The sequence below is a fragment of the Mastacembelus armatus genome, chromosome 7 (assembly GCF_900324485.2).
Source record: "Mastacembelus armatus chromosome 7, fMasArm1.2, whole genome shotgun sequence".
Classification (NCBI taxonomy): Eukaryota; Metazoa; Chordata; class Actinopteri; order Synbranchiformes; family Mastacembelidae; genus Mastacembelus; species Mastacembelus armatus.
In genome coordinates this window covers 9335205-9359100 of record NC_046639.1, presented here as the reverse complement: position 1 = coordinate 9359100, position 23896 = coordinate 9335205, and the positions used below count along the sequence as shown (strand labels likewise).

At 39.3% G+C, this 23896-nt stretch overlaps 1 protein-coding gene across 9 annotated transcripts in view; it reads left to right on the top strand.

Moving 5' to 3' along the window:
• Positions 1–2106: 2106 nt before the first annotated feature.
• Positions 2107–23896, top strand: part of hspg2 (heparan sulfate proteoglycan 2) — an 87674-nt gene continuing 65884 nt past the window's right edge. For 7 of the 9 annotated variants that reach the window (XM_026333497.2, XM_026333501.2, XM_026333499.2 and 4 more), the window contains exon 1: positions 2107–2592. In XM_026333497.2, coding sequence (XP_026189282.1) covers positions 2524–2592 — 69 coding nt within the window. In that variant the 5' untranslated portion in view covers positions 2107–2523. The remainder of the gene's footprint in view (positions 2593–23896) is intronic. The other 2 variants (XM_026333503.2, XM_026333502.2) reach the window with 1 other exon arrangement.

Below are 23896 nucleotides of genomic sequence, written 5' to 3'. Positions count from 1 at the left end.
TGTATTTAGGGTCAAAGACTGCAGGAGCAAATTTGTGCTCAGAGGTCTGCAGTATGCATGTGATAAGACAGAGATATAGCACATAGTTTATATATGATCATCTTGATAAGATGTGCAGAAAAAGCTCAAAACTTGAATAATCAAGATAAAAGAAAACAATGTACAGTCCCTTGGCATTCCTAATATATGCTTGCCAGGTGTGACTAGTTCAACATAAAAATCTAAAGTGCTCTTGAAGATGTAAAATGATTGAATAATTCATTGAAAAAACATATATCTGCTGCGGCAGACAGATCTGCCTTTTCACATTCTTCTAATGTTAATCTTGTAACCTCCTTTGTAGAGGTCCCAACCTTCAGGTTTCCTTTCTTTCCTTTGTTAGTACACAGTAAGACATATATTACTCTACCTGCTCTAATGTACATAGATTAAAAAACAATGCAAGTATCCCAAGTGTTACATTCCAAACACACCAACCAACTTTATAAACTCATGTAGTTTGTCTACTTTTAGACTGTTTTGGTAAGTGAATTAGAGCAGCTTCATTTCTATTCAGGGCTCAGCTTTTAAATGGCAGCAGCTGTTCTCTCAGAGCTCTGAGAGATACTATGCTCTTTACACTAGTTACATGAATGGACACAAACATGCCGTCCCACACATAGCTACTGACTTCAGTCCTGACAACTACTTTACCATGTTGTGTATATATTTAGGACATGCCTCTGATGGGACAGCAACACTTAACACACTTATTTTTACTTGATGTTTGAGTTCTTCATTTTCATCCCTGCATGAAATCATTTTGGCCTTTGGTGTAAAATATTTTGATCTCCAGCAGAGGGCTCTTAATGCCCACTGTCTTAATGCAACAGTGGTCCTATTTTTCACCTAAATGACATATTTTCAGTTTTCAAATAACCCAGAGCTTTCCATAAACATATTTTATTGCTGTTCATTTATCAAGTTAAAAGTAGAGTTGGGTGGAACTAGTTTCTTGGATGCTATTAAGCATTATGAATATATATGTGTCTCAAGTGCATGAAAAGTACATTCCAGATGTGGAGGACTCATAACAGAGAATAGCCTCACTGTGCTATCCCACTGATCCCACTCCACCTGAAATACAAACAGACAGCACAGCTGAAACCGCAGTGGTGGAGATTAACTAAACACATTTACCCATGTACTGTATTTAAGTACTAATTACTACTTTTCTTGAATATATCTCCATGTTATGCTACTTTTTTATTTTTACTCCATTACATTTATCTTACAGTTATAGTTAGTTGTTACGTTACATAGTATGATTTTAAATACAAAGCATATGAACATAAAAACACATATTCATCAGTATATGCATACCACTGACCCTGACAGAGATATTCAGTTACATAAGGACCACTTTTACTTTGATACTTTCCTCTTTTTTGATATTTGTACTTAGAAAAAGGACCCAACAACAGTATGTCAGCAGCAATACCTCTGCTGGAAAAAGTGTGAGCCTTGTCTTAAGTAAAAGTATTAGTGGAGTACTTGATATAGAAAGATATATATGCATAAGAAGTCAATGACAAAGTCACAATAAACCAGTGGTGGAAGTTAACTAAGTACATTTGCTGTACTTATATGAGATTTAGAGGTACTTCCATTTCAGTATAATTTATATATTGTATATTATGAACTATGTGATTAGTATTTAAAAAACAACACACTCTTATAGATGAAACTGCCCAGTGGCATGTAAAATCAGCTCCACAATCACAACATTAAAATGCAGTTTACAAGTTTACAAGTCAGACATTAATATAGACTGTATATGTTAGATATAGTAACTATAAAACCCCTGTTGTGTAAAAATACTTTAACTTCATTTACTTTTGCTGCAATTTTGTTTTACTCGAGTAAAAATCGGAAAGCAGGGTTTATTTTTTAAACAATGCGGTATTTGTGTTTTTATTTAAGTACACCATCTAAACACCTCTTCCTCCAGTAAAATCAGTATTTCCAAACACAGACAGCAACAGTACAACAGCGTTTTGTGATGTGAGTGTGGCCATGCAAAGAGCCAGCATGGGTCTACTATAGGTGGCGTCTCCCCACGCTGGGATTAGCTGTCTTCTCTTTCAGCACTCCCTGAATTCCATTCCGCCTTTTACTTTTTCGGCAGCGGTCTCACTGCACAGGATTTACCAGTGACTTGGCAAGACTGCATTTAGCCCACAACCAAGTCCCAAGTTTCCGGAGTGCAAGGGAGAAGAATCAAGTTTGGATACTCTCCAAATTGAGATTTTTACGTTCCCTTCACTAAGAAGAAAGCGCAAAAAGAAGGATCCGGATCCTTTTCTTTACCTGTTGATGAAGTCCCACCGGGTGTGGGACGCAGAAGAGCAATCGGGGTTTCCTCACGGTAGGAAAGTCGGGAAGAAGGTGCAGGCAACACAGCACTCCGGTGGCCAGGCGGAGTGAAGGACCTTGGCTTTTCCTTTTCCCCAGCAGTTGCAGCCAGTGCTGGGTTGGTGGAAAATGGGCGCTCCGGTCACTTCGATCAGTGGACTTACCCTCTGTTTGGTACTCACATGTCAGCTGCTTACTGTAAGTAAACTCAGTCCTATCCTTTTTGCACTTTTTGTTTTCACTCTTCTTTCCCTCTCCACTGTGGATTTTATGTTTCATTCACCCCACAGCACTGACCTGTAACACCATGTATTCCCCCAAAAGGTCAAATCAAAGTTACAAATCAACCTTTCTGTCCTATTCAGGCAGAAAAAGGCATGAGTCCATGTTGCTATTTATGTTACGTCAGTAAATAGAGTGGTCTGCTGCAGGCATGGTCACATGCAGGTGAACTGCAGATTCCAGTGCACATGGTCATATCAGCATGTACTGTAAAGATGCTTTTAAAAGTAATATGACAAAGCTCCTGCTGAGTGAAGGATGGCTAAGTTTGTCCATAGAAACAAGCTATTCATAGTCCCCTGTAGTCTTCAGCTCCTAACTAAACCTTCTAAACATCGTCTGCCTCCACCCACACTGGCTGTTAGTTAGAACAAATGTATGGAGTTCTCTCTATTTTGTGTCACAGAATAGATGGAAATGTGCATTTGTTTGTTTCTTGTTACTCTTTGTGTCCTCACTACATCTATAGATCTGGAAAGCCTGGAATCCTTCAGAATAAAAGTTGGGGGTTATTTACAAACAGTGCTTTAAGTTGCTTTAACTCCTCACTGTTTTCTATCCAGGCAGAGGGAATTTCTAGTGAAGTTACATCTTTTGGTTTTACTTGTTTGGCTTTTTCACACTTACGCAGTAGTTGCTGTATTCTTCTGCGGTGGTACAACTACTGTAACTAACAGGTATTTCATATAATTGTTTATTTTTTCAAGTTATACACTAAATAATTTAATCTCTCCATTGCCCAAAACAAGTTCTTGGTTCTCAGTAATGTGTTTTCAAATGGCTCATTTTATCCAGGAACAGCAAATCCTGATACATGAGAAGCTGGAGCTGCAGAATAGTTAAACTTTTAAGCTGGATAAATGACTTTACAGTTTTTCACTGAAACTGTTCATTAAATCAAACTAATAAACTAATAGTGTCAGCTCTAGTATACTGCCCACGCACAGCTTGGTATTTATTCAAGTGTAATTGATTTTTGAATCTGAAATAAGTTTTTACTTTGCTGTATTTTTGGTATGAATTATTTAGAGGCTGACCCCTGCTTTGCTGCTGAGAATAGACCCTTCAACCTCCCCCTCTAGAAACCCAGCCTGGTCCATCACAATACCCTCCAATAAACAGAGCTGTCGTGGTTGAGATATCTGTGACTCTTCTGTGTTGATCTGATTTGAAGCAAAGCCTTTTTGAATGATGGGATATAGTTACAGTGGCCAGCACACATAAATCTTTCACCTGCTGAATACAGAGTATATGACCAGCGCCTGATGTTTGAAAAGCTATAGTGGTGAAATTTTTACAACTTTAGGGACTATATAACATCCAGCTGTGATGTACTATTGGCCTCTGTGCCTTTCCTGTGGATGACATGATCTGTCACTTTGTCTGTCAAGTCGGGACAGAATGTTTTTTACCTGCATCTTCAAAGGCAACACTAACTAACAACATTAAAGTACATTGTCAGTATAATCGATGTGCGAAAGCTATCCAGTCCCTGCAGGGTTATTATCTGCAGTGCAACACGAGCCTCTACACTTTAACTTTGATTGCCTGTTAGGTCAACAGTACCAGCATAATTGAATTATCAGGAACCACCAGCATCTGTTTCTTGCATTATGACTTTGAAGTACAGCTGGCAGACTGTCCCTTGATTCAATTAAGCACACGTGCTGGCGTTACTACGGGCCCCCCTTTGTTCCTGGTGGAATGTCAGGGTCATGCGCAACAACTCAAACAATCAAAGTCAATAAAAAGTCTCAATGAGTAAGAGTTATTCATCACTAAGGAGTACCCATATCCTGCCGTGAACCACCAGCAGTACTAGGGTGAGGAATTATCCAGGTCAAGTGTTTTTACAGCTTAATATTCAAAAAATATAGAAATGGCTATTTAGAAAATTGTTTTTGAGTCATACTAGTGTTTTACAGGTGAAAGTGGTTTGAGGAGGCCAATGGTCGTTGCTTTTTCATATAATCATGTAAAAGTGAGGAAGGCCATTCTAGTTTCTTGTAATGTAACATCAGATGAGCTGTGAGCACTACTGCTGACAATTGTAGCACAATTGGAGATCCCTCCAAGTATAGACTGTCACAAGTATCTCTTGCCTTCACTGGGGGTTGGACTGCAGATGGGGGGAAGGGCAGCCTGGATTCCTATGACTCTAGAATCTGCAGTGCATGTGACGTCTGTGTAAATTATTTCCTTTCTCTGCTGTATGTAACACAGCCTCTTCACCCTGGTGCTGCATATTATGTAGCAACATTTTGATCTGGAGATTTCTTTTCAGCCTGTGCTGAATAAATGTGATGCATTGACTGAGCGAGGCGGGTGGTCTTTCTGTGTGGCACTTTGTCGTTTCAGGGCTGGCCTACCTGGTGTTTAATTCCCATTCAGAGTCAATGAGGGCTTCATGCAAAGCACAGCAGTGCAAACACCAACGCCACTCCACAGTTTGAACAGCAGGAAAGGTCTGCTCTCTCCAAAGCCATTCACATAATTGCTTGAAGACTGGGTTCAGTAAACATCGCATTGTTGAATTATAGTCCCAGGAGAGAGGCCATCTTGACTCATGGGACACTGCTCCTTAAGCACATTGGCACATATGGAGTGCTGGTCGTCGGGCTTTCGCTGATTCTGCACTGAGGTGTGACTTGGGCTCGGTATAGAGGTCACAGGGATGAGGTCTCTAAACCTGACTCTGTTCTCAGTTCATCAGGGTTCCTCATGATTTATTCCCAGTCAGGATTAGCTGCAACTGCACACTTTCCTAATTGTTTCACAATGCACAGTGCTCTGTAGCTGTGGTAGCATTGCGCTTTTATGCCCAATGTCAAGAACCGACTCCAAACACAGCTGCACCTCAGCTGGTACAGCAGCAACGCTGTGCATGTGCTGACATGAACACACATACTCTGAGTACCTCCTGTTGTCCCACTCTTTCCATTTATTTCTCATCACACATTTATGTTTAGTTTTTTTTTTAACTTGCATCATCATCAGATCAGTCTGAAGCTTCTGACAGGTAAACTGAATTACTTATGTAATTCAACCCTTAAAGATTTTTGTTGATAAAAATTCAATTTTTTATTTGCTTTTTCAGGACAAACTACACTTTAAGCCCTCAAACCTCTGACTACAACACCTGTGTTTTAACTAAACAAACAGCTTCTTTTCAAGGCCCAGTCTTGGGAAATCGAGTCAAGTCAAGTCAAATAGCTTTTGTTGTTGTTTCAGTCATGTAAGTGACTACAGTGCATACTGAAGTCAAACAACGTTCCTCCAGAACTACGTTTCTAATGCTTTAAACTAAGAGCTCCAGGCTACATTAAAGTGGACAAGTGCACACATGTAAGCAGTGCCAGCAGTACATGACAAAGTCACTTTAAGATGTTCAAAATACATTTTCTGTCATGTGTATAAAAAAATCTATTTATAACAGACATAATTACTCTGGGTATGTTTCAGTGCAGCATGCTTAAAGTAAACATTAATGTACATCTCCCACTTCATTTATTGATGGAGTTAGAAATAGTGAGCTTTAAATCTAACACTGGCCTACCGGCCTATTCAGTCTTTTCCCAGGCTTTTTCCCAGGCTATACTAAGACTTGCACTTATAGGAGATTGATTGAAATGCAAAGTTAACTGTATTGCACTTTCCCTTTGAAGGTGCTTTATAGATCTCTGTGCCCTATTGAATTGGCTGTTGTCTTTGTCAGTAGCACTGATGCGAAGTCACTTGGGGATTCTGCTTTTTTACTAAAAGGAGCTGCTGCATTGTCTTGTATGCCCCTCCCAGCATATACAGCTTCTCTAATGGAGGTGAGGTTACTGCCCTTTTCACCAAAGGCATTTTTGTGTGCTGTGAGCAGAAGAGATTTTTTGTCCAGGGTACTTAAGTTTACCAAAGGAATGCTGTCATTCTTTTTTCACGTCATTGTCTTTTGAAACCAGGGCTGACCCTGACATCCCATGAAGTGTTAAAAAATCCCACCCTGGTGTCTTATCACAGCTGATGGACTAGTAGCGCCCTGCCTCCACTTCCTCTTACTGTACAAGTCTCTACCTGTGAAGCAGAAAATCTTGCATCTTTGTAAGACTTTAATGCACCCATAACAAGGTTCAAATTCACCTAAGTAGGTGAAGTAAATATTCACAGAAAGAAATTTGCAGACTTCAGGATGTAATAGCTCAGTGAAAAGCAAATAGAGGGAAAACACTGGCTTTCCATTTCTGCTAATTTTTAATTCAGGAGCTTGTTTATAGGCAGTGTCTAATTACACATTTTAAATTCTGATTATGGTTGCACAATACCAGACACTGTGATATATATATATATATATATATAAACTGTTCATATATATATATATATATTGCAATATGAAAAACAACAGAATAAAGGACAAAATACCTGTTTTAGTTTGATAAAATGATCAGTTCATTGTGTGTGTAGAGCCTCCATGTCACTATCAACCAACTCTGTGTATACACGAACCAGAGTAAATGATGTTGCAACAGATGCAATTCTGTGGTAGATTAGGTGTGGAAAAGATGCAGCATGATGTGTTAGACCCCAAATATGCTACAAATGCAGATGCTTCGAGCTATGCAAGATAGGTTTTGTGTGCTGTGTTCTTAAATGCATCAATTAAAAATTCTATTCAATGAAAGAGTGAGCATGAAAAAACAGACCTGTTTGGGATAACTTCTGCTCAAATCAACCATGGAAACTTTCTGAGCTTCGTCACCCCCTGTGGACTGGACTTGATCACCTGCACTGGTCCACAGAGGCGCACTTTCACTATGTTCACCAGCGAAACATGTTGGGCCTGGTGTGCAGAGGAGGAGTTGTAGGTCACTCTAATTTTGGAGGTGCTCAGGGCCCAGTATATTAATAAAACACAGGGAAGTAAACTAGGATTTAAAAATGCACTTCGGGTTTGGTTCATTGATATACATCTCCAATGAATCTTTACACATAGACAGCTGAATTTATTCAAAACATTTAATCTCTGTTAGATGTGCATGAAATGGATGACTGAAAGAAGTGTTCTCTGTGTAGATATGCCATCACTTTTCTAGCCCAATGCTTTGTATACATGGCGGTGTTTTCCTTCAGAGGCCAAGAGATGCCAGGCTCCTCCTGTTTTTTCAGATTGAAGTGCCATTTTACCATTTTTACCAGTTTCAGTCATTACTCTGTACTGTTGCTAGCTGTAATATCTTCCCATTTCTCACTATTTTAAAAAGATTGTAAAAATAATTAAACTATTAAAAAATAATAGTTTTGTAATTTTTTCCTTAGTATCTGCCTATTTCAGATACCTACAATCAGAAGTCAGAATTGTAATTTCGGTTATCCAAAATGAAAAACTATTTCAGATATCTGTAATTTTGAATATCTAAAATACATTCTGACTAGTAAAAATGTCAGCATGGATAGTCACAATTCATATAAGGATTAGTAGAATGCAATTTCAGATATATTTTATTGACGAGTTCAATTTTCACATACTTGGCCCTCACAAAGCCTGCAGACAGGAGGAGAGTGGGTCTGTGTTATCATGTCAGCTGCCATCCCACGAGACATAACATCTCCTTCCTCCTCCTTTGTTATACATACATTCTCACACACACACGCACGCACACGTACACACACACACACATACACACACACACACACACGTACACATATGTACGCTTTTCTTGTTCTCAGAGGAATTTTCCCCCTTGTTTCTGTCCGTTTTCATCCTCTGTCCTTTCCTCTTTCTGTTCACTCTTGGTCATAACTTTTATTGCTTATCAAATCTGTCTTCACACATTGTAAATGAGTGGTGAAGCACATTTATATTAGAGTTGTAGAGAACATTTTTACCTGTCTGACCACCTTTTACTTCAGTGACTAGGAAGTTAACATGGGCAAGTAATTAGTCCATGATGAGCTATCTTTAGAACTTTCTGAAAACAAATAGGTTTGTGATTAAGAGGTTGCCGGCAACCCATTGTTTTAGTGCACTGGCTTGTATATGTCCTTTGCTGAGTCACCATCCTGTTAGGGAAATGAAACCTGGAATTATCTACTGAACAAGAAGACCCCACTTTTCCTGATGCAAAGTTTATTCAGGCTTTCCTGTGCACTGTGCAGATGTTGTGCTCAGTATATGCAGAGGGAATGACTCAGTGTATTTATTGTTTTTCCACCAATAAATATACAGTATTTTCTCTCTGAAGTATGTTTTTATTTTTAAATCTCCATAATCTATAACCATTCCAATTTTTTTGCGCTTGCATTTCTACAGGCAAGTTTTATTTAAATATCCCCCCAGCTTTTTAACTTTCTAATCAGTAAAGACAGTGGCCTTTATCATACAGTTTTTGCACAGTGATGAGTTCATTTGGAGTGTCTGTCAGCTAGTCACTGTGTGTAGTTGCAAAGCACAGGCACAGGTTGCAAGCACAAGCACAAATCTAGTTTCAATAAGTTTTTATAACTTGGCAGCTAACATGCTGGAGCTAAGCCTTAGTTTATTCCCCTGGACCTAATTATGGTGAAGTACAAGCCCTTGTTTTTATTTTTCTCTCACAGCTAGAATGTGATATTTGAATTTCCATCACAGTGTGTTTGACTGAGTAGAGCTGCTTGGTTTGAAATATTTTCCATACAGGTTTTCTGCTTTTGAAGATGTATGTTCCCCACCATAGGCCAAGTTGTGCTGTAATGGAAAAAAGGCTTTGATTTAGACACACATTCATTCACACTATAGTTAAATAGTACTCATAAAGACCTTTCATCCATTATCAAAGGTCTTTAAATATACATCTTTAGCTCTATCAGAAAAAACACAATAATGCATCCCAACTGTGTTTTATAACAAATTAAATGAATACTCAGTATTACTATAGATAAAAAACATACTATAAGCAGGATCTGTTAGTAGATTGCAACTTGGTTATTTTCTGTTTGCTAAGCCCTGCTCCCCTTAGTTAGTGTATGTTTTTTTTAATAGTACACAGCATGGAAGAAGTTTAGAGAAGAAGAAGTGATAAAGGCATAGTCATTTTTGAAACAGTGGGTCTATGATTTCAGACAAGGATTTTTCTTTGTGGTTCTTGGTGAAATGACAGCTCACTGGTAGATTATATCAGTGGAAGCTTGCCAGTTAATAAAGCTAAATTTAGTTCCACGCGTTGGTTAATCAGCTTAATTAGTTTAAAATGAGGACCCTGTTAAAGAGTTCTTGAATATGCACTATAGATGCCAACACAAAACTGTGCTACAAAACTAAGACTAAAGCTGCATGTCAGCATCCTCTTCCAAGTCTGATCTCTCTTTAAGGATCGGACTGTCGTCACATTCTAACATAACCCTACATCGACATTTCTAACATTACTTTTACTTTTAATGTGACAAGAGAAATGCTTTTTGATGAAGACTAATTGGTGGTTTTTGCAAATGAGCAGTGCAGCGCTGTTCCAACACCAGTTCCGTGATGAATTCTACTGTGGCTTCTGTGACCTCTCGCTCTTCTGTGATCAGCTCTGCAGTGCTGGGTGGAGTTTTACGTGTGGTAGACGATGTTGATGGCTGCACTGTCTGGGGATGCATCTATGGGCAAACTTATTATTAGGCTGGGCTGCTTTCATGATGGTTGTGCCAGTTTCAAATGGCATATTGGACACACCACTTTTTCTTCTGGTAGCTTAATTTAGTGTTCCCACTCCACTGAGGTCTGAGGCTTTCTGCCTTCTCTGTAACTGCCACGATGAACTGGAATCATGACGTTCACTGCTGTGATTGAGAGAATTGTCAGGCACCCAAACTGAGATGGTATATATTTTATGTATACCACATTTTCATAGTGTAATTAAAAAGTGTTACATGAATGTGCTGACAAAATGTATTTTGCAGTTTGCTCTTATTCATAACTTATCTTTAAAAAAAAAAAAAAAAAAAAAAAGTCCAAACTTGAAAATTCAATACTTAGCCAGTTCACTTTTTAAAGTTTGGATCCAGCCCCATTTAATCCATTCTTACATTTGTGTTTTTTGTGTTTGGTTTAAAATAAATAAATACATTTTAAAAAATACATCACCCACAAAAACTTTTATATATGGAGTATTACCCCAACAAGCCTACTCTGCCAGCTATTTGCTCAGCTATAATTATTGCACTGGGAAGCAAACAGTCAATTGCACTAGTTTATCTTGTCCTACTACCTTACTTAAGTTCAATCTTTATTGAACAGTTGGATGTGTCTAACAGTTGATACCAAGAGATGTATGGTTGGTGTAAAACTGGGTTGAAAGAACAGCAGGACACTTCTAAGCCAACACTCTTCAGAATAATAATCAAGCCATTCATAATAGTAGGATGTGGACCATGTTAATGGTTAAGTGTTAAACTAGATAAATCAAAGAGACTTATATGGTGCTGGAAACTATCATCACTGAGCCTTCGGATCATTTGCAAATGCAGTCCTCTTGAAGCTGTTCCAGATAACTGTCAGGTTGTCTGGGTGAAGAATTTCAGGTTTTATCCTTATTCGTGTAGAGTATGTTATACTAAATATAAAGACTAGACACTGTGGTGACTTAAGTACCTTAGAGTCCATCATGTGCCCAGAAGCTTGACAGTATGCAAGTCTACCCAATACCTGGCAGGCCATTGAAGCTGAAGTTTGGCCTTGTATCACAATTGGTAAGGCAAGGGGAATGTTTGTGGTTTTAGACTAAAGTGGTTGTATATAATTTTCTCTCCACCCAGGCCATCTGTTCATTCCATGGATTTGGGAGTCATTTAAATGCCAAGCTTAAAGACTTGTTTATGTGCTCCTGAATGTTGCAGCTTACTGTTTGATCAGAGATGGCATAGACATATAAATATGAAGAAAGGCGAGCTGTGACATAGGAAAATTCTCTTTTGAGATCTACCTAAAGTTTTCCACTTTATCTGTCCCGTTTTGGGCCGTGGACATTTTTAACTGCTGTGAAATTATGAATCAGCCTGTGTTCTCATTTGAGACATGCAGTTTACAGTAAGTAGCTGGTGACCACCAACAATGCTTGTACAAAACCACATTAATCAGGACCAAGATATGGGAACAGCAGCTGTTCAGCATTAAGGTTTTTTTTAAATTGGTGCACAGCTGTTGTGATATTTGATTCAATTTGACAACTAGAAGTAATTTTCAGATTTCTTCTCTTCATTTTTCGACATACATTTTTTTTTGTTGCCCTTGATTGTTTTTCATTAGTGACAGTAAAGGTCTGACTTTTCTGTTTGTCTTAATGCAGACAGCACCTCCAGCCATGTTGGGCAATTATTGCTTTAAAGGGGGTAATTAACTGGTTCTTTCTCTGAACTGAGGCCCTGAGGCCCTGGGTGATTTATGAAGACTGTGAGCACATAGAGGAAACTCTTAGCTGTGCCAGGCTGAAGAGGCCCTGTCTTCCTCCACCAGGCTATAATTCAATTCAATTCAGTTTATTTGTATAGCGCCAAATCACAATACAAGTCATCCCAAGGCACTTTACAAAAACAAAAAAACCCAACAATTCCCTTATGAGGAAGCACTTGGCGACAGTGGAGAGGAAAAACTCCCTTTAACGGAAGAAAAAACCTCCAGCAGAACCGGGCTCAGTTTGGGTGGCCATCTGCCTCGACCGGTTGGGGTGAGTGGATAGAGCAGAGAGAAAAGAACAGCAACAATAAACAACAAATAGACACTGCAGGTTGGTGGGACCAGTAACTGCACATCAGCAATATACAGCTCCAGGACCAGGGACACCTGCAGAAGGTTCAGAGAGAGAGCAGAGAGAGCGAGGGAGAGAGCACAAGCTAGGGGGAGAGAGAGAGCACAAGGTTAGTGACATTCAATGGTGGAATATACATGTGAGGGGGGAGAAGAGGAGGAGAGAGGAAATGAAGGGAGGGGAGGGTTAGGGTAAGGGAGCTCAGTGCACTGATGGTCTACGGGCAGTCTAGGCCTATAGCAGCATAACTAAGCGATGGTTCAGGGTTACCTGAAGCCATCGCTAACTATACGCTTTGTCAAAAAGGTAGGTTTTAAGTCTAGCCTTAAAAGAGAGTGTTTGCCTCCTGAACCCAGACTGGGAGCTGGTTCCACAGGAGAGGAGCTTGATAGCTAAAGGCTCTGCCTCCCATTCTGCTTTTGGAAACTCTGGGAACCACAAGTAGACCTGCACTCTGAGAGCGAAGTGGTCTATTGGGATAACATACACTTAGCTATACCTGCTAAGACTCTATTATGCCCCTGTCATGGGTACAAGGGGTAGAAATGGGGGCACACCACAACTAAAATTTGGCACAAAAGCCAGACTGCAGGCTGCAGTCTGGCTTAGATATCAACCTTGCTTGTGGCCATATGATTTATTTAGTCTGCTGTTTCATCAGGACTTTCCTGGTGCCAAAGTAATGGAAAACAGGAGTAGACAGAGATAGAAGAATGACGACTGCAGTTGTGTTTTTGTCCTTGTTTGTTTTTTACAACAAGCTGGCCACAAACATAGAAATTTGGTGCTGGGTTTCTGAGGGCTTGTCGGGTGAAAGTTTTATTTATTTTATTACAACGTACTTATACATTGAAAAATATTATTGCTTAGTGTCTGATTCAGCACAGTTTTACTGTAAAGAATGGTCAAGAAAGTCAGAGAAACGTGACTAGTGAAAGTGGGGTCTTAAAGGATCCTTCTTCTGCTCTTTTTTTCCTCAAAATGTCACGAACTGTCTAGTGCGTCTTATTCATTATCAGTATGATGAATTTCACTGCCTTCTCTTGTGTACTTGACAGGTTGACTTTACTGATTAACCACCGGAGCTCTGTGTATTTTCACACGGACACACAGGCCCACTTGCCTACTTGCCTATAATTACCTCATATAAGAGAAGGAAACGGATCCCTCACATCTGCTTCCAATGAATAGGCAGGTTAACCCTCCTGCTTTCTTGTGTTATTGCATAAACCCCTGGCAAACAGATGTCTTTGTAGGTGTGAGCACACCTTCAAATTAAGACCTGTTGTTGAATTACGACGACAGGTGAATTTCATCTGTCAACTGTTGAGAGGAAGACAGACTTTGTTTATAGTTGTCAGATGTCAGCTCTTGGGTTTGTTATATAGTTGAAACAAGCCAAATGTGTCCTCTTAAGTTTTGGAGGATATTAAAGTGAATTATTATGTGCTGTATCCCCTGCAGCATTTGTTTATAACTTTAGAGAGAACAAAAAAAAACTGCTTAGAATGTAGATTACACACTGCCCTGATTACTACTGAAGCCCACTTAATAGAGTTGCCCACTGGATAGTCAAAAACATGGCTTTTGATAGGAATGCAGAAGATGGTGCTCCACATGTATAAAAGTCAGCTATAATAAGTTATTCACAAGCACAATATAGTCTTTAATATCCCGCTATAAGTAAAAACATACCAAATGTTAGAACAGTTCATTGAATATGGGCTTCTGTTCAATCGACCAACCATTTTTATGTTAACTGCTGACTTTTATGTTCAGCTCCTGGCTAACTGTAATAGGAGCTTTTTGCACAGCACAGGACCATGACCATTAAAAAGCCTCTGCTTTCAAGCTAAATATCTCCAATGAATGCCCTTAGTAATGGTTTAATGGTTCCAATTAGCTACCCAATGATGGGGTCATTACTTGTTAGTTCAGAAACAATATTATGGGGTGTTTTTTATTTCAGCCACAAAACCAGGGCCTTGTTTTTTTAAGCTCTCTTTTCAACAGATTTACTAGCAATTTACTCAGCAGCTTGATTGTTAAAATATAGGACTTCTTAATATGGCCCATACTACTAATTGATTGATTAGTGTAGCTGGTGAGGTATAACAAGCAGTCACATTAGGGAAAAGCTTCTTTGTGTTTTCCCGTACTGTGCTGTTTAATCCCTCCTGGCATTTTGTTCTCAGGAATGTACATGGTATTACTCAATAAAGACTTATTGGTGGAAAATGTTGGTGATGGGGGTGGGGTGTGGGAGAAATTGTAATAACAGGTGAAAATATTGTGTCAGGCTTTCCGCATATTGAAATTTGATGTACGCAAGAAATTTGTGCCCACGGGTGAATAAATGGAACAAAAGGCAAAATGAGAAAAATCGAATGAAATGAAGAAATTTTACTGCAAAAACACCCCCTTTAATTCTGGTGTGGTCAGTCTTCTGTAATAAAGTGCAACATAGGTATAGAGATTTTATCATTTTATCTATCTCATAAATATACCATACACTACTGTAGTAGAGTACAGGTTTGGTACAGGTTTCTTCACCTTTGCTTTTGCTTCCAAATACTGTGGGTAGTATTAGATACTATCAAAGATCTGTGTAGTGATATCCTCACTGTGCATGTTGTTGTATCTGTATTGCTGAATCTCCCTACAAGTAGAGTGAAATGGAAAACTAGAAATACAGACTAATTGTCAGTATTCTATGAATATTTGGCTGTAAGCATGTATTGCTTTTATTATTATACACCCTTGTTTCTATACCACGGTGATATTCTGCAACTTATTAAAAATATGAATGATGTGCCATATTCATTGTCTGCTTTTGCCAGTTTTACAGTGTAGTGAGTGCTGTGTCGGTATTTAGATACTGTTGTAAAGCAAGTAGTTTATTTTTGGCACTCTGTGGTGGGATGGTAAATGAAGTAAAGGAAGTATTTAATTTAGCTAGGGATTTTATCTGGCTCTCAAAGCGTAAGATCCAGCAGGCGTGGTCCTGTCTGGGGGAATTCCCAAGTTCATCAGGGAAAATGAGAGCGTTGTTGGGCTTAGTGAAAAGCTCTTTTGTCCCACTCTGATATGTGGACTCCTCAGCATAGCAAAAAAATGTTTGGTTGTTTTTGTTTTCTTTTCCCCATTTTCACTTTTTAGATTTGCGTTTATGCTTTGCTACCTCACGTCTGGAGACCATTTGAACCAGATGGGCTTTAATTTTCGTTTTAAATTTAGTGACTCATTTAATGAATCTGTTGTCTTTTATCAATCTGAATCATCACAGCTGAAACCATGCCACAAGCTGTCAGTGTGATGGATTGGTGAATGATCCCCACAGGGAAATTGTCTAGACAGGAAGATTCTCAGTCTAGGTGACTTAATACACCGTATGTTGCTGATGCAATTAGTAACAAAATTCATAATGCCATATAGCTTTTAAGCATGACTCATACTGAAAGGTTTTATCTACAAATAAACAGGATAAGTAGTGATGAGACTGTAAAAGCCATTAAAAGCAATAAAATGGTGCTGTATTCATTATTTTACCTGACTATTTGGTGGAAAAGGTAGAAAACATTTAAGGTGTAAAATAATCACGTGACTTTGTTAATGTACTTAAATCTTGAGTAATTTTTACTCATGTATGAAAAAGATATAGTGCTAGACATCAGGCCTGTAAAAATGTATGTGATTCAAGAAGAGTCAAAAACATCTCAAAAGGCACTTGTTGAGCCCCTTGTTGACCTTGGACAGAATGAGTGACGGGACCACTGTTTATCTCTCATCCAACAGCTTTTCCCCTGACTCTTATTCACATCCATATCTTCATCCTGCACGCTCTCAGTTTGCTTATCCAAAGTCTGCTCTGAGACTGAATTAGGTTTTGACTGGCTTGGATCTCCATACTTGGAGTTGGAGGCATTGTATAAGAACAGTATAAGGAACTTTTTGTTTCTCCAACAGCTGCCAAAGCTTATTTAAAGTTTAAGCCAAGTGATTTTCCTCATAAAATCCGCCAGTGCACAAGGGAATGACTGACTACTTCTGTCCTGACACACTAAGGACATAATTATATAACTTAGAAATTGTAAACTAGAGAAAGGTGAAAGTGATACATAAGCCTAATAGAATGACTAGCAGATACCCTGAGTAATAATTTATCCTGTTTATAGGGATTAGGTTTTCTGATGTGACTTGTCTGAAACTAAACAAATGTGCTTTACAACTGGGGAAATGACCTGGATTCTCCAGATCCTTCTCCTTGTATCAGCATCCAGAAGATAATTTGGTTCTTGTCTTCTGCCCTGTGATCCTTTGTCAGGAGTTGACAGTGGGAGTATGGGTCAGGGGTTTTAAATTGTGAATAGAAAAGGTGAGAGCCAATCAGAATGAAGGCTTGATGCTGAGAAAGTGGGTACCTGATCCCTTCTCACATGTCAACCCCAATAATTAGCTCCAGGAATGTTCTCATTTCGCTGCTTTGAGGTATCTTTAAAGAAGTAAACGTAACTGACTTTTTGGAGGGTGGTTAAGATTTGCCTCAGTCCTTGGACTAGGGGAAGATAAACGACTTCCTTCACCAAACATAGAAGACAACCTGCAGGAAAGTCCCTTGTTAGGCTTAAACTTAAGGTCACATCTTTGCGAGTCAGAGTGTGGGCGGATTTGCTTCAAAACATTCATGTCTATTTTTGGTCATTAAAAATTGTATGCTGTCAAAACAAAGTTGTGAACTCACTCTATTCTGGAAAGTGAAAAACAGTAAAAGAAGCCTAAACAGTGTGTGCTGGGTGTAACATCTTCAATTTCAAGCCTATTCTCGTCCTCTGTGTGCATGTCAGTATACTGAGCAACAGTTGGCTGTGCCTGCTACCACTCAGTGTTTTCTAAAACATGGCTTTCTTAGTGCTTATTGGTTCTTGTCCAAGTCTAATGTCAAATGTGGAGGGGAGCTGGATGCCTGACGATAGATCTGAAAAAATAGAAAGCATGTGTGTAAGGAGAGCCTCACACAAAAGCATCTTTGACAATACTGGCCAAATCGAAATCAGGTTTCTATGCACAGCCATTAAACGCATGAATGGTTTGAATTATCATCTTGAAACTCTTGGGAATCTACAGTGATTTTGCAAGTCTTTTAAATTTATTATGTGACAGGCGATAACTTACTCTAGGTTTGGTAAGGAATCTGTTTTGATGCCATTTGAACTGTAAAACTTTATGAACTGTGACTTGTCTGAAACAGTACGGAGGCCTGATAATCTCACCTAACTGGACTTAGCCCCTTTTCTGTCCTGCACTCACTTTAGCTGCAGGGCCTCAGGAATATGGTGTAATAATACCTGCAGCAACGCAGTACCAAGGTATTTTTATCTCCCCCTGGAAATCCACCTCTGTTCCCCTCGGAGGTCTCCTCTCCGTATGCATGGGAACTCAGGCTGCAGTGGTCTGTGACATAGATTTCTAAAAATCACCTGACATGCTATAGTTCCTTCATTTTTATGGGTACAATAAATCACTGTTACTTCAAGTTAAGCCACCAGTAGTTGCTGAACTGTTCTATAGGAAGGAAGCTTTAGCTGTCACCAGTCCGCCCAACAAACATCAGCAGTATGCTCTGCCCACTTCCTTAGAACCAAATGCCCCATATTTACTTGAAAATATGCTGGCATTTGGACGAGCAATGACAAATTCATAAATGGCTTTGTGTTTGTTTCTGTGGAATTTGATTATAGCATTGTTCTAAGTGATAAACTAACACACTGAAACCCATTGTGATACTAAAAAAAAAAAAAAACTTTCTTGGAGATTTCTTTTTTTTCTTTCTTTTTTTTCCATTCTGTACATTCTGTACATGAGTGTTCTTTGGGATATGAGTTCTTACTGGCTACATTGTTGCACTTTGTTATTTTGAGCTCACCTGTGCTTGGCTGCAACACTGCTGAGGAAATGCGACTAGCCCGAAACATCCGTGCAATGCATGAATAAACATTTGAGGTGCTGTCCTGCCTTTCGATAATTGATTAAGGCATTGTTCTGCCAAGCTGGCCTGTATGTAATGTGGCAACAGCTGTGAGCATTAATAATAGTATAATTTGTAATGTGCCACAACTCAAATGAGGGTTCAGCCATAGTACCTTCCATTGTTTTTTTTTTTTTGGTGGGTAATATGGTATATTGCATGTTTGTGCATGTCACAATGCTTTCATACTATATTGGGACTTTTCAAGTAGCACTACTCGGCTCTACTCGACTTGACTCGACTTTTTGGGTTTTCTATTAAGGGATAGTACCTGGTAGCAGGAACTTTTTTAGTACCTCCTCGGGCGATACTAATACTAAAATGTGATGTCAATAGACTGCGGGCCACCGATTGGAGAGGGGGTAATGCCACTAGAGGAGTCATGAGCGAGAATAAAAAAAAAAAAAAAAACCCACCTTTTTTTAACAACCAGTAACAGAAACCATCTGTTTTTCCATTTTTAAAGTCTTTATCAAGGTGAATGGCCTACGCTACTTGCAAAACAACACAGTGGTCCTACGAGGAGGTGTGTATGCGTGTTTGTGTCATGTATAAAGGACGTCATGGCAGTTTCACACCGCCATGCTACAACAACCCTGCCCACGTTGAGGTGGTACTTAATTGTAATGGAAAATGACCAAAACCGCATAGAGTAGAGCCAAGTAGTGCTAAAATAGTGTAATGGAAAAGTGGCAAATGTCCCTTTTAAAGCACATGGATTGTTTTTAGGTCCACATGTTGTAAATTGTCTACTGGAGGAGCTGATATGGACAATCATTTGCTTGACTTGATCTGACAGATCAGCTACACGGCAGAAACAGCAAATTATATGGTCTATGCCTGAAGATAAATATAAGACAGTAATCATTTTCATACTGTAGTACCAAGAATCACCCTCCAATGCAACCTAGTGTGAATATGTTTCAGATTTCCCCTTAATTGTCAACTTCAGACAACCTATGATGCTCATCATAAGGGTATTTTTTGATCTGGTTATTTGAGACTGATGGTAAAAGACTAGAGAACCCTTTCATCTTGGTTTGTGATTAAATCTAATTTTTTTCTGTTGCCCTTGGATATTTTTTGCTGTTTTGAGGTCAGATCTGATTACTCTGACATTTTTCTCTTGTCTACTCCCACCTATGACTTTCCCATGGTGAGTAGGTTCTCAAAAACAGCTGTCAGGTAATTTCCAATAAGGAGGATGGAGGGGGCTGCTGAATGACAAGGAGAACTTATGAATACCTTGTCTTCTTCCTGCCTTTGATAATTTTGTCAACATCAGAGTGCAGTGTCTTGTTTGCCTTTCAGTGCAGAACATCTGTAGAGGAGCATAGCCCTGTTTTCTCTTATAACCCTATTATGTTTATATTAATGGCATCAGCAGCTGAGAGAGTATTTTTGTTCTCATAGCCCATCACTTCTGTGGACTTCATTTTTTACTCTTGGCAGAGCTAGAAGAGTATTACTAAAAAAAGTTGTGGGAAAAGCAAAAAGGCTTTGAAGTGCAGATGGAGTCCAGCAAAGAGCTCTGTTCAGTTAACAGCAGGTTTTGTTGTGATGTTTTAAGCACAAAGTGCATCTTGGGTTTCCAAACAATGGTTCTTAAAAACTCATGGTCTGCAATGCTCAACATGTTGGAACTGCTTTGCATTCCAAATGCTTCACCATGGAAACCTGCCAAATCCCTGTTAATTATGAGATTGCCATCCCAAATGGCACGACCTTGGGAACTGGTGGAACATGGTTTTGCCAACATGAAATTGGTCCCTCTGGCCAGGACACCAGGAGGGTATTTTGACTCTTTCAAAAAAAAAAAATCGTTGAAGCTATTCTGTTCTCACCAAGTCAGCTCATGTGCAGTTTGTTAGTGTAAGGATGCAAAATTGACATTTCCACACCTCCGTGGAAAGCTTTGCAGTATGTTGTTACCCAGGAGGTCCAATTTGTTCTACAAATGGTTGCATAAGCTGCTCACATAGAAAGATTTTGTCTGCTTAGCCCACTTTTCCCACACAGTGCACCGATCCACTAATGGAGTATGATACTCCGGGGGGATGTGAGTTTTGACAGAGTGAACTAGTTCTGGCCTGTGATTATGTGGGACAATGTAAGCATGGCCAAGGCAACAGGTGGTGTCAGATTAGTTGGTCTTGAGGCAAGAATGAGCAAGAGGAAAAAGAGAGGAGAGTAAATCTAACACTGCTGCTGCCAGTGTTAAGAAACCAGAGCTTAATCACAGAGCCATTACACAGCTGTTGCTACTTCCTTCCTAAAGCTGAACTGGCCCACAAGGCTATCAATCAGCTCAGCAGAATCAACGCATTATGTTCAGGGGGAAAAAAAATACGTTTAACTTATGCAATGATACATATAGGGATAACAATGTCGGATCCTATTTGGTCCAGGCTAAAATACCTCAAAAGTTGGACGATAGGTTGCCATGAAATTTTGTTCAGGCATTCATGATCTCTGCTGTAACTATATGATATATATGATCCCCGAATGTAGTAGTGAAGTATCTGGACTTTTGCACAAATTGCCATGAAATTTGGTTCAGGCATTCATGACCCCTGCTGTAATTTAAAATCTATCTATCTATCTATCTATCTATCTATCTATCTATCTATCTATCTATCTATCTATCTATCGATCTATCGATCTATCGATCTATCGATCTATCGATCTATCTATCTATCGATCGATCTATCTATCTATCTATCTATCTATCTATCGATCGATCGTCATGTGGTGTTGCTGTTTTGCAGTGTCAGCTTAATGTTCGGGCACCTCAGACCTTTGATTTTCAGAAGGAACACAGATATCTTGAGTGACACAACAGTGTTTTCAAGCCTCTTTCTGTTATAAATAAACAGGCAGAGGCTGCTCTTCCCCTCTGAGCTGCCACCAGTCCCAGCACCTCACCCGTCAACTGTCGTCTGGGGGAACTGGAGCTGGCATCTCAGTCCCCTCTTCCCCGGCAGGTCACTCTCTCAGAAATATTACCGGAACCACTCGCTATTTATAGACCCTACAAAGTACACTCAGTGTTTATGTTTGATGTGACACACAGTTCAGGTGAAACAGGATGTTATATAGGGTGGGCATAATGACAAACTTTGCCTTTAGCCTACTTCTGTTTAGTCTCATTTAAGGGAATATCAAATATCATATTTAAAATTTCCAAAGATGATGCATGTATGATGAATACCCCTTTAAATTTAAGGATTCAAAATATGTAAAGACAGTGTGTTTAGTATTTGTTTCAAGTTTTAGATCTGTCTTTATTTGGGATATTTTCCTTGCAATTAAAGCACCACTGGTTGTCAGAGCTAAACCTCCAACCCAATAAATTGCTGTTTCCCACAATCCATAGAGAATAGGTTAATTCCTGGCTGAAAGTCTGAGCAAACAACTGTGTGCCTATTAACAGTGTATTTCCATTGTTTGTGTGTAGTCATCCATGTGTCTCTGTGTGTGCATCTCTTAATACATGCCTGTATAAATACAGTGGGTGGTTTCAGGGCTTTGTTTACTGATGTTGGTGGCCTTCAGGTTCCACCACTGGATGAGCTGTGGCTGTGATTCTAGGTGGTCTGCCTGTCCTGGGATTCCTGCTGAGGTGATAATTGAAAAGACAGGGTGTCTGAAGGTGTCAGCTGGATCTTCACACCTAGTGACCATTTGGCTGGAATGTATTCTGTTGTTCTACCCTCAGTGAAAATGCAATACAGTATAACTCTTAACATTAACATTAGTTTGGGAACATCTAGAAAAAAAAAGATTTCTGGTACTTTATAGTAATTTATTTGTCTGTTACTTTTAAACTTCTAAAATCACAAAGAAACATAAATAAAGGGATTAATAAGGCTTTCATTGTTTTTTACCCAAGCCTTGTGATTTTGTGATGTGTGTTGTAATCACTGATCACTGCTGGAAAAGCCCATCACAGATAATGTTTCAGTTAGTGTTAGATGGGGGTGTCCTGTTTTACAGCCTGCTTTGAATCTGTAGTCTGGTCTGGTCATGTTGTCGCCAGGCTGCGACCTTTAGCCTGAAATATATTATGATGGCTTACACTGTGGCTGAAAATTCTCACAAATATTTGGAGCTGATTCAGATGGACGTAAAGTACAAAAATACTTTAAATGAGTCTGTATTGTAGTTTTATCTATATCATTTATTGGTGCATCAATATAATCCTTTAGTTATTGTCAGTTACAGAAACATGTGCTAAATTGACTTCAGATGCTTTCAATAACTGGAAATGTAATTGTATGAAAAATGTTCAGCACTTGATACACTAAGAAGAATAAAGTAAAAGGTAGGCTTTGCCTGCAAATGCTATTTTAATTAGGTATGGTGTTTGCAAACGTAGGGGTAGGGATGGTAGGGATTCATTTCAGCCTGCTTATAATCTGTAGTTTGCCATGTTCCCTTGATCCCAGCAGGCCAAGAAAGAAAAAGGTCATGAACAAAGAGCTTTTTTTTCATCTTGTAGCTCTATAGACATCCTTTCTCACCCTGTGTAGCTGTACCATCCACACGTATGCTCAGGCTGCCTGCTTATTTTAACATGGCTCCTTAAATAGTGAGTGTTGGTGTAAAGGGAGAACAGGGTGAGAGGTTCTGTTGCAGATGCTGAGTAGTTGGTGGCGCTGCTTCTTTGGCACAGAGAATGTCTGAGTGTGGTTATACCTCACGTGAAGAGATGGGCAGATACAAAAACTCAGCAGACTATTTTTGTAGAACCTGATCACACTGAAGCTCCTGACACGAAACCGATGGTCGGCCTTAGGCGAGCGTCTGTCTCCCTCATTTGAGTTATTTTCTCTCATGTAGGTGTAGAACGTACGTTTTAGTTTGCTGTGGGCTGTGTGTTTAAGTGCCACATTTTGGTCCAGATGACGGTGATGTTCAGCACCTTTTGCCACCGTTACATCTTTGCTGTCGGCCGAGTGTGTCCCTGCCCTAAGATGCAGTAGAGACAAAAGAAAAAATTCAGCATTAGTTGGGTCTGAAAATTTTGAGAGTTTGAACATAAAAAAAAAGAAAAACACTCAGAACACTCACGCAGAAAGATGCGTTTACCAGATAGCAGCAAATAGCATAATACACATGAATCGCCAGCTGACCTGTCTGAAATTAAGGCAGATTGTGGGTAATGTACTGTAGGTGCCATGTCAAGAAAAAAAGCCAAAATCTCTAGTGCTGCTGCATTGATTTTGACACTTTTTGTAATTGAGACATCATGTTTGTCTTCACAAAGGAAAAAAAAACATACCGGTACTGCCCGTCAGTACATGTAATAACAGTCCTCGTTGCATTGCTTGCAGCTGAACCACTTTACAACATCAGAACATATCTGAAGCTGCATAATGCCTGTCAAGAAAGTGCAGTTTTCTGGACATACTTCCAAACCCACCTTATTGTGAAATTTATTGCA